The 15,362-nt window shown below is 41.1% G+C and overlaps 3 protein-coding genes across 3 annotated transcripts; 1 reads left to right on the top strand and 2 right to left on the bottom strand.

Moving 5' to 3' along the window:
- Window positions 1-617: 617 nt before the first annotated feature.
- orc3 (origin recognition complex, subunit 3) lies at window positions 618-6,580 on the top strand. Its single transcript, XM_085342777.1, has 20 exons — window positions 618-675; window positions 782-836; window positions 929-1,026; window positions 1,411-1,549; window positions 1,702-1,806; window positions 1,896-2,059; window positions 2,155-2,294; window positions 2,423-2,582; window positions 3,041-3,154; window positions 3,264-3,397; window positions 3,586-3,649; window positions 3,744-3,860; window positions 3,997-4,076; window positions 4,425-4,558; window positions 5,062-5,153; window positions 5,262-5,359; window positions 5,444-5,585; window positions 5,720-5,836; window positions 6,078-6,157; window positions 6,461-6,580. The coding sequence occupies exons 1-20, from the start codon at window positions 652-654 to the stop codon at window positions 6,564-6,566; spliced, it is 2,163 nt and encodes a 720-aa protein (XP_085198903.1). The 5' UTR covers window positions 618-651; the 3' UTR covers window positions 6,567-6,580.
- An 877-nt stretch (window positions 6,581-7,457) lies between these two features.
- Window positions 7,458-9,887, bottom strand: LOC146612417 (akirin-2-like). The gene is made up of 6 exons (XM_085343719.1): window positions 9,714-9,887; window positions 9,206-9,379; window positions 8,649-8,792; window positions 8,410-8,559; window positions 8,215-8,286; window positions 7,458-8,067 (listed from the first exon to the last, which is right to left on the bottom strand). Exons 2-6 carry the CDS (start codon window positions 9,375-9,377, stop codon window positions 8,057-8,059), a joined length of 549 nt encoding a protein of 182 aa, XP_085199845.1. The 5' UTR covers window positions 9,378-9,379; window positions 9,714-9,887; the 3' UTR covers window positions 7,458-8,056.
- Window positions 9,888-13,144: 3,257 nt separating this feature from the next.
- On the bottom strand, window positions 13,145-14,581 carry LOC146612416 (cannabinoid receptor type 1B-like). The gene has a single exon (XM_085343149.1). The coding sequence runs from the start codon at window positions 14,573-14,575 to the stop codon at window positions 13,145-13,147; it is 1,431 nt and encodes a 476-aa protein (XP_085199275.1). The 5' UTR covers window positions 14,576-14,581.
- Window positions 14,582-15,362: the final 781 nt, after the last annotated feature.

Below are 15,362 nucleotides of genomic sequence, written 5' to 3'. Positions count from 1 at the left end.
ACTTTTTTTTGTGCATACATTTTTGGCTTGTTTTTACATATTTTAGCTTAAGGTTATGTAAAACTTTAATTTATTGCAACATATTTCCTCCACACAATACACAATGGGAATTAACTCGGCTAAAGAAAAACTATATATATATATATATATATATATATATATATATGAAGAAGTAGGTGTATATATGCACTGATTTGAGACTTTAATGCCTTTTATAGAGCTTTATGATGGTTATTGCGTCATTATTTTAAGAGTTGCCAGCTGTAACGCAAAATGGACCTGAAGGACTAACGGGACACCGGAGATGCTGTTGGGGAACGTTCAAGATCAGCAATGTTAGAAAGCGTTCACAGCAGTGATCTAACGGGAAAAAAAACTTTCGTTCCTTCTTTTAAATTATTTATCTGGTGTATTTTATGTTAGTTTAGAAAAATGGGTTGTGGTTGGATAACTTAAAACAACTTGACAAAAGTATGAACGCACTCACGCTTGAAGCTGTTTATCAGCTGAACACAACCTTTTCCGTATACGTCACTTTGGCGGGAAGTAGATACCCAGCAAGGCTACAGGCATCCGTCATTTTAAATGCACATAGAACCTCCAGCTCAGGGTACAGGCCGGGCTGTTCACTGCGGACCCGTGTAGCGAAAGATGGCTACTTCATCCGTGTCAAAGGTAAAGTCTTATATATGTTGCGCTTCATGCATATTTGATTAAAACTTATTAATTTACTGGCAGTCGTCATACAATGTGAAATGAGACTATTTGTCAACGTTTTTAGGGCTGCTTTGTTTTCAAGCCCAGCGCTAAGAAAAAGAAGAAGACGCTCAGTCTGGGTGAGATACGCGAGTGTTTATACAACATTTGTCTTCCCGAGCTGTCGGTGGATTTAGTGGTATTAAGTTGCTGATGTCATTTTTCGCCACAGAGAGTTACTTCGTTCAGGGCTGCGAGGATGCTGAGAGCAGTGAAACACGATTCAGGTTATGTCAGGAACTGTGGGACAAAATCAAAACAGACACAGAGGTGAGGACAGATGTTCAGCAGGAAGACCAGACAGTAGACTGTAGAAAATATGTGCTCATAGTTGATTGAACTGAGAAAACAGTTAATTGCCTCTAATTTGTAATGTATGCAAGCATATACATGCATACATTAAAAATATACCATACATGGCTTTATTGTTGTATATGCAAGCATGCTTTTATTGTGTTTTAAATTTGAATATATAGTGACAAAAACAGGAGATGCTTCAGGAGTACTGTATTAATGTGATTTTTTTTTTTAAGTCGTTAATTTAGCCATGTTAGTTTGATTTTTACTGAGCAGACCCCCTTTTTTTTTCTTCTACATAATACAATACAATAATACAAATACATTTTACATACATATGTACTTTTTGCTTCTTAGGTTTTACAAGATGAACTCAACAGGAAAATCTTGGACAGTTTGCTGGACTTTACGAGGAAATGCTCCTCCACACGTCAAAACAGCGACTGGGCATCACAGATGAGGGCCAGTGAAATCCCCACAGCAGCTCTAATGCTCGGTATGTTGGTTATAAGGCAGTAATATCTGATGTTTGAGTTAAAAAAAACATATGTGGCTCTCACAGCTATGTATAATCTAGTAGAAATAATCAATTTACATTACATACTGTCATCTCTACCTAATCTCAACTTCCTTTGATGTCCACTCTAGGTGTGAACATCCCAGATCACGACATGACCTTTCAGAGTCTGTCTGACATGCTAAAGCAGTCTGTCAGCCCTCACGTGGCCTCTGTGCAGGCCAAAGAGTGTGGAGGTAATGGGTTAAGACATCAGTCAGAAATCCTTTTGTGTTCCCCTCATAGGCTTTGCTTTAAATGGTATGTGTTTCGTTTATGATTTCAGCACTGAAGCATTTGATGAAGAAGGTGCTCGAGCGGTTGATGGATACAGTTGTGGTTGTGGATGATGAAGATGAGGAGGAGAATGTGGAGACGAGCCCTCGGGTCCACAGGAGCGTGCACTGCTCTCTCGGGATACTTTGTGATTGGTACGCTGCAAGAACAAAGGTGGGTGCACAAACCACTGTTGGCGTGCATACAGAGACTTGGATTGTAAGTGATATGTATCATATATGTTTTTATTTTGTTTTTGTGTTTTTCAGAAATCTGCCACTGGTACTCCAGGGAAAAAACGTAGCTCCCAAGTCAGAGATGAGCAGCAGCAGCCTCCTGTTGTAATCATTTTCAAAGATTTGGAGGCTTTTAACCCAAGAGTCCTTCAGGACTTCATCCTCATCTGCAGGTAAATGAAGACTCTTGAGTTGAATCGCTTTCTTATTTTTACGGCTGCACATAATACACAAATAATTGCTAATGCATTTTGGATTTGCAAGCTGGGCAAGTCTCTGCTAAACAAACTCTGCTCCACAGTCAGTACATTGACCGCCTTCCACTGACATTCATCTTTGGGATCGCTACATCACCCAGTACCATCCAGCACATGCTTCCCCACTCTGTGTCCTCCCTGCTCTGTATCGAGCTCTTCCAGTCGCTGTCATGCACGCAACACCTGGCTACAGTCATTGACAAGGTAAGTTCAACCTGACCAAAGAATAAAAAAAACATAAAAACACTGATCTGTGCAAGCCTCCAGATGGGAAAACCTTCCTGATATCTATGAGTCCATGTGTACATTTAGCTTTCCAATCTGAAGACTGTTGCATGCTTAAACATATCTAACATCTTCTTTTTGAAAGCGATTTCCTGAGTGTAAGTTACATTTTAAACCTCCTGACACCACCAGGTTGCAGACGAGCAGGCTCTGGTTAGAGGCATGTTTTCCAGGAATTAGATGGTACATTTATTATAAATTGTCCTACATTTATAACATTAGTTTCTGTTTTCCATTTCAGTGCCTCAAAAAGGATGCATTTGTTTTTGAGCGAGCCATAGCTGTCACACTAACCCTAACTGCAGATGATCAGTGGCCTGGAGGATGTAAAGAAATTAAATAAAAGTAGTTAAATGTTCTTTCTTTTATTATTTCAGTTGATCCTGACATCACACATTGCTTTTAAACTCAACGGGAAAGTGATGCAGGTCCTCATCGGCGTCTTCCTCTACCATGATTTCTCAGTGAGAAACTTCATTAAGGGACTGCAGGTATGGAGCATCCTCTAACAGTCTCCTCAAGTCTGTCATCCTCCTCTTTTCTGTGTAATTCAAATACAGAAATATGTGAGTTTAAAGTTTCTGTTTGGTCTTTGTGCAGCTGGCTCTGCTCGAGCACTTTCACTCTCAGCCTCTCAGTGTTCTGTGTTGCAAGAAAAAGAAGGCTCTGTTCAACGTCACACAGCTCAGCAAACCCAACTTGGACAGGATAAGACAGCTGCCGTCGTTCAAAAGGTACTCAAACTTGTTTCTTTCTCCAATCATCCCACCCGTGTGAGTCAAAAATGCAAATGCAGCACTTATTTAGCTGCAAAAAGTGATGGTAGGTGACTTGGCATGTTATTAATTTGTGTATTTGTGTTTACCTTTTTTCAAATGTGAAAGCAAGACTTTGAATTGTTTTAATGTGTGTGTTTCGCTAGATATGTAGAGAAGCAGGAAGCACAGGAACAGGTCAATCTGATGACCGATGACTCTCACTTAAAGGTACATTCTCATCATCTGAAATGCTGAACGCGCACGTTTTCAGATCCTGTAATGTCTGAGGTTTTTGAACAAGACCTGCTTGGTCGGTTTTTAGGAGGTGTGTCAACAACTGATAAAGGATCTCCACAAATACCACAAGAACTATTATCCCATCCTGAGGTGTCTCCACACTCTGACCTCATCGTTACCTCGATATCCTCTCGGAAAACAGGCAAGAGTTCACAGTTTTAATGCCTAAGCATCCCACTATTTCTGACCTCCTGTAGGTCTAAGCTATATCTTCTTTATTACCAAAGTACTGCTGTTTAATCTGCCATGACATAACAGTGGATTAATTTGCATTACAGATCAGGGAGCTCCATTTAATATGTCTGGCGAACAATGTATGGGAGAATGAGGACTACCAGTCAGCCATGAAGCTTGTAAAGTAAGCGTGATTTGCTGGCACATAGTAAAAAGTTGGTAACATGAACAGTCTGCTAAAAACTGACTTAAATTTTAGGCACACCTAGTATTTTAAGATGGATTATTTGTACTAATCGACAGTAAATAATTAAAAACACTACTTGAGCAGATGAGATTGGAATATTTCACCACCAGATGGCAGCATATTCATGGTTGATCAGAAGGTTATTGTGCCTCCTGGTGGCCAAATTACTATTCATAGACAACAAACGAATGCTGTGCCTTTGTTGGATGTCTTTTTTTTTGTTTTGTTTTTTTTCTCTTTGACCCTAAAATAACCACTTGAGGTGCTAACGTGTTTTCCTTTTAGGATGCTGGCAAAAGGCGAGTTGGTTTCTTTGCTACAGAAGTGTGTGGAGATACTGCAGCTCAGCAAGTCAAAGAAGATGAAGAATGCTCTCGTCCAGCTGGAGGAACTACTTGCCAGATTCAAGCAGCTGGACAGTAAGTTGAAGATATGATTTTGTGTGATCTCGATTCAAGAAGAGATCGCTAGCAGATGGTATAACAGAGAAGGCGGTGGAGTTTTAAACCAGACTGTTTAACATAATCTCGGCGATTGAGAGGAAGCCTCAGGAATGGAGGAGAAATGTACTGGTAGCAACTTTCAATAACAAGGGTGATGAGCAGAGGGATAAACTTGATGAGTCATTCCGTGAAGCTAGAGGAAAGAGTTTTTGAAACTAGGCTAGGGTTAGAGGTGATGATCAGCAGAGCAGCAGTGTGGCTGGATGCCAAGAAAGAGCACTACAGATGGAATTGAGTGTTGATGGAAAAGTATTGAGAAAAGGAGGTTCGTGAATGCAGTGAAGGCGGACAAGCAGAGGGCTGGTGTGACAGAGGAGGATGCTAGGCTCATGATCCACTGTGGTGACCCCATAAAAGGAGCAAGAAAATGAGTCCAGTCCCTTCTTTCCAAATGTACAAGTTTTTATCTTGTATTTCAGCTGCTACTGAAATGACTACAACTGTGGAAGCCTCTATCGCCTCTCCAATAAAAAATCTTCGGAAGAAAACAGATCTGTTCCAGCTGCAGAAGGTAACTGACCACTTAAATTGTAGTTTTTGTCTTTTGTTTCTCCAGAGGGGTTCTCCGCCTCTTTAAAACTGCTGTTTTGCTGTTGCTTAAACTCTATCGTTTTCACAGACGCTGCTGGAGATGAACGAGTCTCGGAGAGCCAAGCGACTGAGTCCATTTGAAAACCTCAGGAACGAAGCGCTCGAGTTTATCGACAATTTAGTAAAGTAAGACAAATGAGACTCTGGTTCCCCCAAATACAACTCGCATCACTGCAAACACTCTGCAGCTAATGATTTTATTCCACCCAGGAGCCATCTGTCCCCCCCAGAGTCACAGCCTCTTTATGAGGTCTGCTACTACAGTTCATCTGCCACAGTGAGACGCCACCTCAATGCCACACCTCGTACCTCCATTCAGGCTGCGCTCAGCAATCCTTACCACTATCTTCAGGTACACCTGCTTCAGCTTGTTACCTCCCTTATAAGCAGGAGGAAGTGAAAGTGAAGAAAGTTCTTCTTTTGGTGTACAACCACTAATGTGCAGCGACGTTCTAAAAACACGTGACAACTTCGACTTTCTTTTAGAACGACAGCCTGAAGAGCGAGGATGGGACGGTGTCCAACGCTGCTCCCGACATCTGTATCGCTTACAAGCTCCACTTGGAGTGCGGAAGGCTGATCAACCTCTACGACTGGCTGGAAGTGAGTTTATAAACTAAGACATTTAATAGTGAACTCATTACCTGTAATGGACCAAGGTTAAACTTCCACAGCTTCCCACTTTGCTTCATAAACTTTCTTTAGCTGGAAGCTTTTGTTTTTCTCAGTGTAAGAGAGGCTTTATTGATCCCGAGGGGCCCACGTGTCACATTATCAGTCTGAGGATTAATTATTGGCCCAGAATGACTCGGACGGTGACATGAATGAAAACATTTATTTTCAGGCGTACTCCACCGTGGTTTTGGCTGCTGAGGGTAACGATCCGGATTCTGAACATTTTGGGAAAGTGGATGAAGTCAAACAGTATCCTTCCAGGAAAAAAAAGTATTTCTCACAGATCATTTTGTGCTGCTGCTGTTTGTGTTTTGCTCAGTGAGTGAAAATGAGTAATGAGACAACAGTAAAGCAGCTACTCCTCAGTTATGTCTTTGTTTGAGTGTCATGATTGGATAAGACAGTTGAGGTAATTCTAGTTTTGTAAGCAACCCAAATACTTGGGGAGTTATAATGAAAGTTAAGAGCTGAAGAACACAAACACGACTGCTGAAATATGCCATTTACTTTTAACTTGAGTAAAGACTTTTTGTTCCTTAACTCGTCCTTTAGCGCTCGTTTCATCCGCGCTGTATCAGAGCTCGAATTTCTGGGCTTCATCAAGTCTACCAAGCAGAAGACCGACCATGTGGCTCGACTCACCTGGGGAGGCTGCTAACCACAATTGTGATGAGAAACATTTTTTTTTTAACATCTGTAGAAATTAATTTCAGATTTGTATTTTTCACTCTAATAAAAGACGTGCAAATTACACCTGCTTCTTTAAATAATAGACCGATGTCAGGTGCTGTAGGTCTTTTCTGCAATGACTGGTACACCTGGGCCAATATGCTGTTACACTGAAGCACAACTCAAACTAATTAAGACATTATAATATACTGAGGTTTCTCACACATTACTTGAAATTTGACCATGATGTCAGGCATGATACAACAGCTTGTTGCTAGGGAAAAATATGCATTGTCCATTTAGTTGGCAGTGGTTCATGGAGGCTGCTGACTCTCGCTGAGAGAAATGTCTTGTAAAGTTGTACCAAAAACCTCCAAGTGATTTTTTTTTTTCTTTTCAAACAGTTACGGTTGCCTGTGGAGGTTTTGTTTGTCTGCAAACACCTGCTAACGAGCAGCGGTAAAAAAAAAAAACTCACGGTGGAGAAGGCAGGCTAGCCCTGAAAATCATCCTTTATCTTCATGTTTAACTCTGATCTGGACCATTTTCATTCAAATGAAAATGATGTACTAAATAAAGTCTTGAAAGCAGCATTATAGTTTTACAGATAGGAATAGCATCCCTCAGCTCACTCTATGCAGTTCTATATAATCCAACTTACTACTGTAATCAAAGCAGTCACCCCTTACTGGACGTGAGAAAGATTGCAGGTTTAAGGCACTTCCATATTCCATCTTTCACTTACAGTTTGAGAGTAATTTAAGCACTAAATTGACAGCAGTCCCAATGCTGTTTATCACAGCACTCGATCACATAAGTTTACTTGTATTTATTAAGCTATTCCTGATATAGTTTGACGCATCAAACCAGTTTTCAACTCTTAAAAGATGTTTATTGTTTTTAATAAGTACATTGGTTTCAAAGTGATACCAGCAGAACAAAACTCAATAAATAAAACACTGGTGGTGGGAGGGGGTGGGAGCAAATTAGCCCACTTTATGCTCAGTTTAAAAAGCAGTGAACAAACAGCAAACATACTCTTTCTGTTTAAACTTGCGTTTCTTCCACATTCTTTCAGACCGACCTGCCAACCTTGTGTAAAACTCAATGCCTGCTTTATTGTATTTACATGTAACAAAACAGAAACAAGTGACAAAGCCTGGAATGCTGGGAATCAATACAAAAGTGAGATAACTGTAGATGCACGTACAGCTGGAGGAACGTAGGCCACTGGTAGAAATAGGGTCCATTTACATGAGGAAGCACCTAGTTGCTTACAACAGAGTGGTAACAACTGACAACAGCTTCATATAAACCTTTGCCCAAAGACGGATATATGGCACAGTAAGAAAAGTTTCCTTTAAACTAGCTAAACTTAATCTCTTACAATGATGAGTTTTTTTTCGCTTCTCTTCCTCGAGATATCACGTGATAGCTTGCAGCGTGGGAAGGCCGTCTTGCAAAAATTCTGTGCCACACTCAGGAAACATCTGGAGAGAAGGGAGGTGAAATATAAATAAAGTAACCAGAAGTGCCAGTTTAAATTTAAAATCGTAGAGTTCGAAGTGAAAGCCGAGGCTTTGTCCTTTACATCGAATGTGGAAATAAGGTGGGATTAAAAATAAAAAGGAACTCACAGCTTGCAGGTTGCTCCCCAAATCGTCGCATTAACTGATCATGTGTGAACTTCACAAAGGTGTCATATTGTTCTGAAATCAAAGTCAACCAGTTAAAACATTTTACTTCACAACTATTGTTTGCTAGTTGGGGAAAATATGTGGCTAACATTTGCTGGTTCAGTTTTTTTAAACACATTAGCATTGGGTACCAACCGGCCAACTTCGAAGTCATGGTCTCCTCGTATTCCTCCCGAACCTTCTCTTCCCTTTCTTTCAGCAGGCGTTCGCAGATCATTCCAACTTGTCTGAGGGTGAATAATGGCTGTTCTTTTCTAGATGGAGAGACGCCTCCAGAGGATGTTCCTGTATAAATAAATAACAATCAAACCTTAAAACCGCACTGTAGAATGGGCTTTATGATTATTTGAGCTTAACCTTGCGCCTTTGCCCACCTGCCATGCTGGAAGCATTCATAGTAGACGACTGGGGTGGGGATTCTGGCGAATAGCAGCACTCTGACTGTTGGTAGCCTCCATCTAGATGCTTTCTCTTTTGAATGCGTTTGTACTCCTGTTTGATGCTGTTGAGGATTTGTTCTAGTGGGGTAAACAGACAAGCAGGGCGTCCATTAGTAACAGCTGTCATGTTTTCACCTTTGGGGCGACCGTGGCTCAGGGGGTTGGGAAGCGGGCTCTCTGTCCTGGTCGTTGTGTCCTTGGGCAAGACACTTTACCCTACTTGCCTACTGGTGTTGGCCAGAGGGGCCGATGGCGCGATATGGCAGCCTCGCTTCTGTCAGTCTGCCCCAGGGCAGCTGTGGCTACAACCGTAGCTTGCCTCCACCAGTGTGTGAATGTGAGAGTGAATGAATAGTAGCATTGTAAAGCGCTTTGGGTGCCTTGAAAAGCGCTATATAAATCCAATCCATTATTTGACACAGAGTGACTCAACATGTTGTTGTTGCCCCCCTCCAGATAGTAAACAAGCAGGCCAACTTAGCCAGCATTACCTGCACTAAGTCTTGATGAAGACTCCCCGAATGGCGAAGGCTCCATGCTGAGATATTTCCTAGGGGATGAGGATGACGGGGACACGGGGATGCATCTTCGTCTTTTGGGGGATGTAGGACTCATGAGCGGATCGAAATCCATGGTCCTCTTCAAAGTGGCTCCACACGCCATGACTTCAGTTTGTTAAAAGGGAGAGATTGCACGTAAAAACACCGAAACAAGGCAATAACGAGGAGATGACATCAACTATTTTGGACAGCTGCTAACCGAGCCTAATTTTTTACACAACTAGCTAATTGTTAGGTTCAAATCAGTTTCCTTTGTCGATGGATAAAACTACGAGCATACTGCGCAGCTCCGGCTTTAAATGTCTGCTAGCGAACTAGCGTTAGCTACTCCTGCTAGCCAATAATAAAAATAAAAAAACAAAGCTAACGTTAGCTGTGGCTGCCGCTGGCGTGAGCGTGTGTCCTGGTTAACGTTTGTATAAAGCTGTTTTTATGTTACCTTCTGGGGAGGGGGGAAGTTGGCCTGCAGCACCGCGCTCACCAGCTCGTGTTGTTAAAGTTGTTTCTCAAAAGTTGAAGTGACGATCAGCCAGCTGCAGGCCAACTGTCTGCTGTTAGATAGGGGGGCTAGCTAGCACAACTTAGCTGCCTGTTTTTGATGCGATGTTGTCGCTGTCGGCTTCTCTGGTTAGTGACGTCACGTCTAAACCCCCCCCAACAATCTCAAAACGCGTTGAATTCTGGATTATGTAGTGAACCATGACGCGTAAACCAATGACAAAACATGACAGCGCATCAAAAGTCAAAAAGTATGGGTCATAAACCCCGTTTAATTTAATTGATAATTGGTTTAATTTTAGCTTTGAGGAATAAACTTCACATTTGACAGTTTGTTGTGATTCTTTTCTCTCCGCATCCTGTATTTCTACTCTTAATACACTCGTTTGTTTTAATATTGGAGTAAATATTGGAGTAACTGATGAAAACAATGCAGAGGCTCAGCTATTATAGCCTATTATGAAACCTGCAGCTGTTTTAGTGACAACGCTGAAGGCAAAATGTCAAACCATTACATACAGAGCCTCTGTGCTTTGCCCGAGGATGATGGACATTCCTTCTAACATCATATTACTAATTTCCGTGTGGAGTTTTTCATGTTCTCCTCGTGTCTGCGTGCGTTCTCACCGGCTTTCTCCCACAGTCCGAAGACTTACTGTTAGTGGGGTTAGGTTAGCTGGTGATTCTAAATTGGCCATCAGTGTGAATGTGAATACGAATGAGTCTCTCTGTGTCTGTCTGATTCTCTCTGTGTTAGCCCTGCGACAGACTGGTGATCTGTTCAGCATGCACCCTGTCTCTTGCCCGGAGGTAGGTGGGACAGGCTTCAGCCCCCCGCAAGCAGAAGAGAATGGATGGAACATTTTTTTTAGCTTAAAAAAGGAATAAAATACAGCAGGTATTATTACAAAGCAATAAAAGGCCCTTTTTTAAAAAATGGGATAAAAACATGAAGGATATTACAGGGGGGCATGAGTGCCTAAATGAATTAAAGAAATACATAATTAAATAATTAATTACATTTGTCATTAATAAATTAAAATGAGAAAGAATTAATAATCAAACATATAAATAATTAATTACACAAGTTCATTTCATTAAATTATTTAATCAATTATTTATTTGAAATTTCAATTAAAATCACATCTAAACGATTATTTAATGATCTTATTATTGAATTTTTTTCAATTCATTTTGGCCCTTGTGGCGCTCCGCATAAAGCTTTCTTCTTCAGCGTGTAGAGATGGCTTCACTCAGCTGATGTGTACAGCTCTAAGCATGCCTCTAAAGGCAACAGATATTAGTAATTCCATTCTTAAAATGCTGATACAGATATCTATAATTGGATTTCAGCATGTTGACTTGGGATTATCAGTAGTGGAAATGTCATTTCCCAATTCAGCTATCAACTAATGCATTTCACACTTCTCAGCAAATCATTTTGGGACATGTTTGCCTAATTAGCTAATTTTTAGATTACGTGATTACGTGTATATGTGTTGCTTAAATGATTGACAATGTCTGACTAATGTGCATTTGTTTTTTATTGCCATATGTAATTGCGACAGATACCATTATCCGATGATCTAAAAATCTGATATTCCATAGCTTATTTTTTTACTCTTTCAAACACACACAAAATCAGAATTACCAACCATGTGTTTGTGAGGTTCCAAACACTTGTTCCCAACAGGGAAGTTGCAGAGTACCATCTGGTGGACAAACTATGCAACGTCAGCACTTAAGAATTTGTTGGTTGCTGTTTCTCAACTTTTTAAAATTTACAAATTGCATCTGTAATATGGGATTGCCACTAGTGAGAATTTAACTGTTGATGTCAGCAAATTCTGATGAACTGAGCTGTAAATATCATTATTTACAACTGGAACTTGTCAGCATTGCATCACGAATGTGGCGACTTGGAATTAGAAAAAGTCTAAGTTGAACTGACATTTTTCTATCAGTATTTTTTGTTTGACTAGGTGTCAAACAGCAAAAGTTGAAAAAGTAGTAATTTAAGTTACTGACATCAATGGACATTTCAACTAGTGATAAATAAATACGAATGTTAAAAGGAAGAACAGTCAAAAAGCATCAAATATAGTTCAAATGTGAAGATAATTATCACCACATGAGGGCAGTGTTACACAAAAAGACACATAGGAGTTTATTCTTCTACTAACTCCTAAAAAGTACCAAGGGGTCACAAGGCGAAAGGTTAAAGAAAGGAAAGATGACACTTTCATGACTCTGAAATATTTACATTAATAGCTTTTGTCTTGTTTCTGAAAAAGTAAAATATCTTACTTTAAGGCCAATCACACTCAAAACTCACCTTTACTTGTAGAACATGTGACACTCCAATACCCCAGATAGTGACATACATTTTTGACTTTGAAAAGGAAAGAAAAAAAACCGTATTGTGCGTGTGTGCGCAGTAAGTTTAGGTACCGATAAGCTGATTTTCACCATTTTATTGAAAAAGATACCAGGCATGTTGACAAAGTTATGATAAAAATAGACAAATTTCACATTTTCGAGCACATTCTTCCATTTACACACAGGAATGAGACACAGTGGCACAAAGTATGCTTCACAGGAATATGACAGTGTAGATTTGTACAAAAGATGCTCTTTTTTTTGTAAGCCGGTGTGAAAAAAAGCAGCTAAGCAACACTCCCAAAACACCACAGGCTATAGTTTTGATCTGATCAAAAGGCCATTCATAGTTCAACACTTTGCTTTTCAAAATAAATAAATAAGGTACTGACAAACTTCACAATATCATGGACTTACAAAATCATCAATAGTCACTTGAAAATTATTAATGAAATGCTTTTACTTACAGCAATGTTCTGTTATTCCAAACTGCTATTTTGTATGAGGATGGACACATTTTCACCTTGCATGACTGCCACAATGTTGCCGTATAATGTAATGTGAAAATCTTCAAATGCAGTTTGTCTTTACTGCTAAATCTGTAAAAAAAAATCAGACAACAGCAAAGATAACAAAGCATAGCATTTGCTTTGTAACAATGGAGAGAAATGCCCTTTTTTCTTATACACCTATAATATTTATTGAATTATTCTTCATAAAATTGCCATTGTCAGTCAGACAACTCATTTTTCGCAAAAATGAGAACATAATGAAATAAGTACAGCCCTCATTAGACTAATCACACTCCACTCTACAGGGATCCAGTTTTATAACATTACAGATTAAAAAACAACAACAAAAACTTGCTTTCAGTTCTGTTTGTCAGTCATTTTGGCACATTTCACAGTCACAGAAGAGTGCACTAGGAGGATGGGGGCTATTCTACACTATCCTGACTTCACAGTTGTCTTGAGCAGATTGGACCGTCTTTTATTAGACCGGCTCTGCAGCAGAAGTGTCAGTCCCTCCAGAAACTGTAACCTGGGCTACTTTAATTCGAGTCTTTGCACAGTTTCCTCCATCTATCCCCGCCCTGCCTGCTGTGGCTCTCACGCTCTTGATGTTCCAGTCACTCTCAGCGCTGCTGTCCAGAGTCTGCGTTGCTCCCCGGCACATATGGCAAATGTTGAGGAAGGCCCTGCGCAGGTCCTTGCTCCTCATGGCGTAGATCACAGGGTTCACGGTGGAGTTGAGCAGGCAGAGCATGCTGCAAAAGGCAAAAATGGTCTTGATGAAGTCGTTCACCTTCCCAAAGAGGTCGTAAACCATGATGGCTAGGAGTGGACCCCAGCAGATGATGAGGGCCACCAGGATCAAGACCAGGGTTTTAGCCAGACGGAGGTCCATACGGGCTTGGTCAGGCCTTACCGTCTGCACTTTAGCCCCCTCTGCGGTGTAGACAATCACGCTTCTCTGAGAGGTGCGGCTTAGCATGCGGACTGCGTGGTGATGAGACTTCCAGAGGATGAACATATAGGCGTAGATGATGAATAAGAGCAAAATGCTCGTCATCCCAATCCAAAACATCAGGTACTTTTGGTCAATTAGAGGGAAAATGTCAGAGCAGACTGACCCGAGACGCTTGCAGTTCCAGCCCAGCAGCGGCAGCAGTGAGATGATGATGGAGATGGTCCACATCATGCTGAATGCAATGACAGCTTTAGTCTTTGTGATGATTCGCTTGTACGCCATAGGCCTGTGGATGGAGACGTAGCGGTCTATTGCAGTGAGAAACAAGCTGCCCACAGAGGCAGTGAAGGAGGCAATAACCCCAGCCAGCTTGAAGAGGAAAATATTAGGGCTGTCCTTTCGGTGGAGGACATGGAAGTCCAAGAAGCTGTAAACAAAGATGATGCTTCCTATTAGATCAGCCACAGCCAAGCTGCCAATGAAGTGGTATGAAGGGCGGGATCGAAGGGTCTGGGAGTGCAGGATCACGCACAGCACCACGAGGTTCTCCAGCACAGTAAATGTACCCAGAGTGAGTGCCAAGATGGCAACCGCGAGCTGCTGGCCGGGAGTGAGGATCATAAAACACTCCATATTGTCTGCTAAGTTCTCAGCGCACTGTGGCGCTCCTCCACTCTCCACAGCGGTAGCATTACCCAGCAGCAAGTCTGAGACATTGGTGGGAAAAATGGGAGAAAGGGCGCTGAAAATGACCTCCTTGCTTCCAGAGACAATCCCGGGAAAGGAGCTGCTGATGGGAGCAGAGTGAGTTTTCTCATAGTGGAATCCATTCTTGATCAGCCTCAAGTCTGCTGAGGGGTCGTCGTAGATGGCATCATTGGAGCCGAAATACTGGACACCTGTTGTTAAGGTGCTCACCGTGGTGCCTGCTATCCTGTGCAAAGCCAGCTTCATGGTTTTTGAGGCTGTAGAGATGCTCAGTGGAGAGGTATGTGAGGTATTAGGAGTGTAGAAGAGCACATCTATGAAGAAAAATGCAATTATTTATTAGAACACAAGAAAGTACCTCTTGTTACATCACATTAAAACATATTCAATACAGGAGATAGTGCCAGCTCTTATTTAAAGATTAATATAGTGGAAGATGAATTTGTTACTAGGAGTTATTCTGTGTATCGACCAGCTGACTCCACAACAGATGCATCCCAGACAATAGTGGGAAACTGAACAGTTGATGACAAACCTGTGCAGCCTCGGGGGAAATCACTGCATTAAGAATGTAGGACATAGAGGGATTTCTTATTAATTAAAGAAGGTCATTAAGCATTACGATATTTTGCAGCAATCACTGGACTAATTAGACATCAAGGGAGGGACACGATGAAGAGCGACTGTATCTGTCCGATGGATCATTTACATTGTAATGTCGGTAATGATGGTATTAATTATTAACAGTTTTTCAAAAGGCGAGAGCGCGATAGTAGTATGGAAGCTACCAGCAGCACTCACAAGAACAAATAAAGAAAAACAAAACTGCGAAAAACGCTTACCTTGATTTTCTCGCTACAAGTACCCAGCACGGATCCATTACGCGAAAAAAATAAATAAATAAAAAATCGAAATAAAAACAATTCAGTTACACTGGGAGTAAACCGGTCTGCTGTTTCTGCCTTCACTCCTGACCAACATTTAAAGTAACTGAAAACCCAAAAACTGGAAGCGAGAATAAAAATCTGTTGGT

The sequence above is a fragment of the Diplotaxodon limnothrissa genome, linkage group LG19 (genome assembly GCF_057381915.1).
Source record: "Diplotaxodon limnothrissa isolate DT_005_m linkage group LG19, D_limnothrissa_male_GT1.1, whole genome shotgun sequence".
NCBI lineage: Eukaryota > Metazoa > Chordata > Actinopteri > Cichliformes > Cichlidae > Diplotaxodon > Diplotaxodon limnothrissa.
The sequence above is the reverse complement of the archived record's forward strand: the minus strand, read 5'-3'. Positions and strand labels throughout refer to the sequence as shown.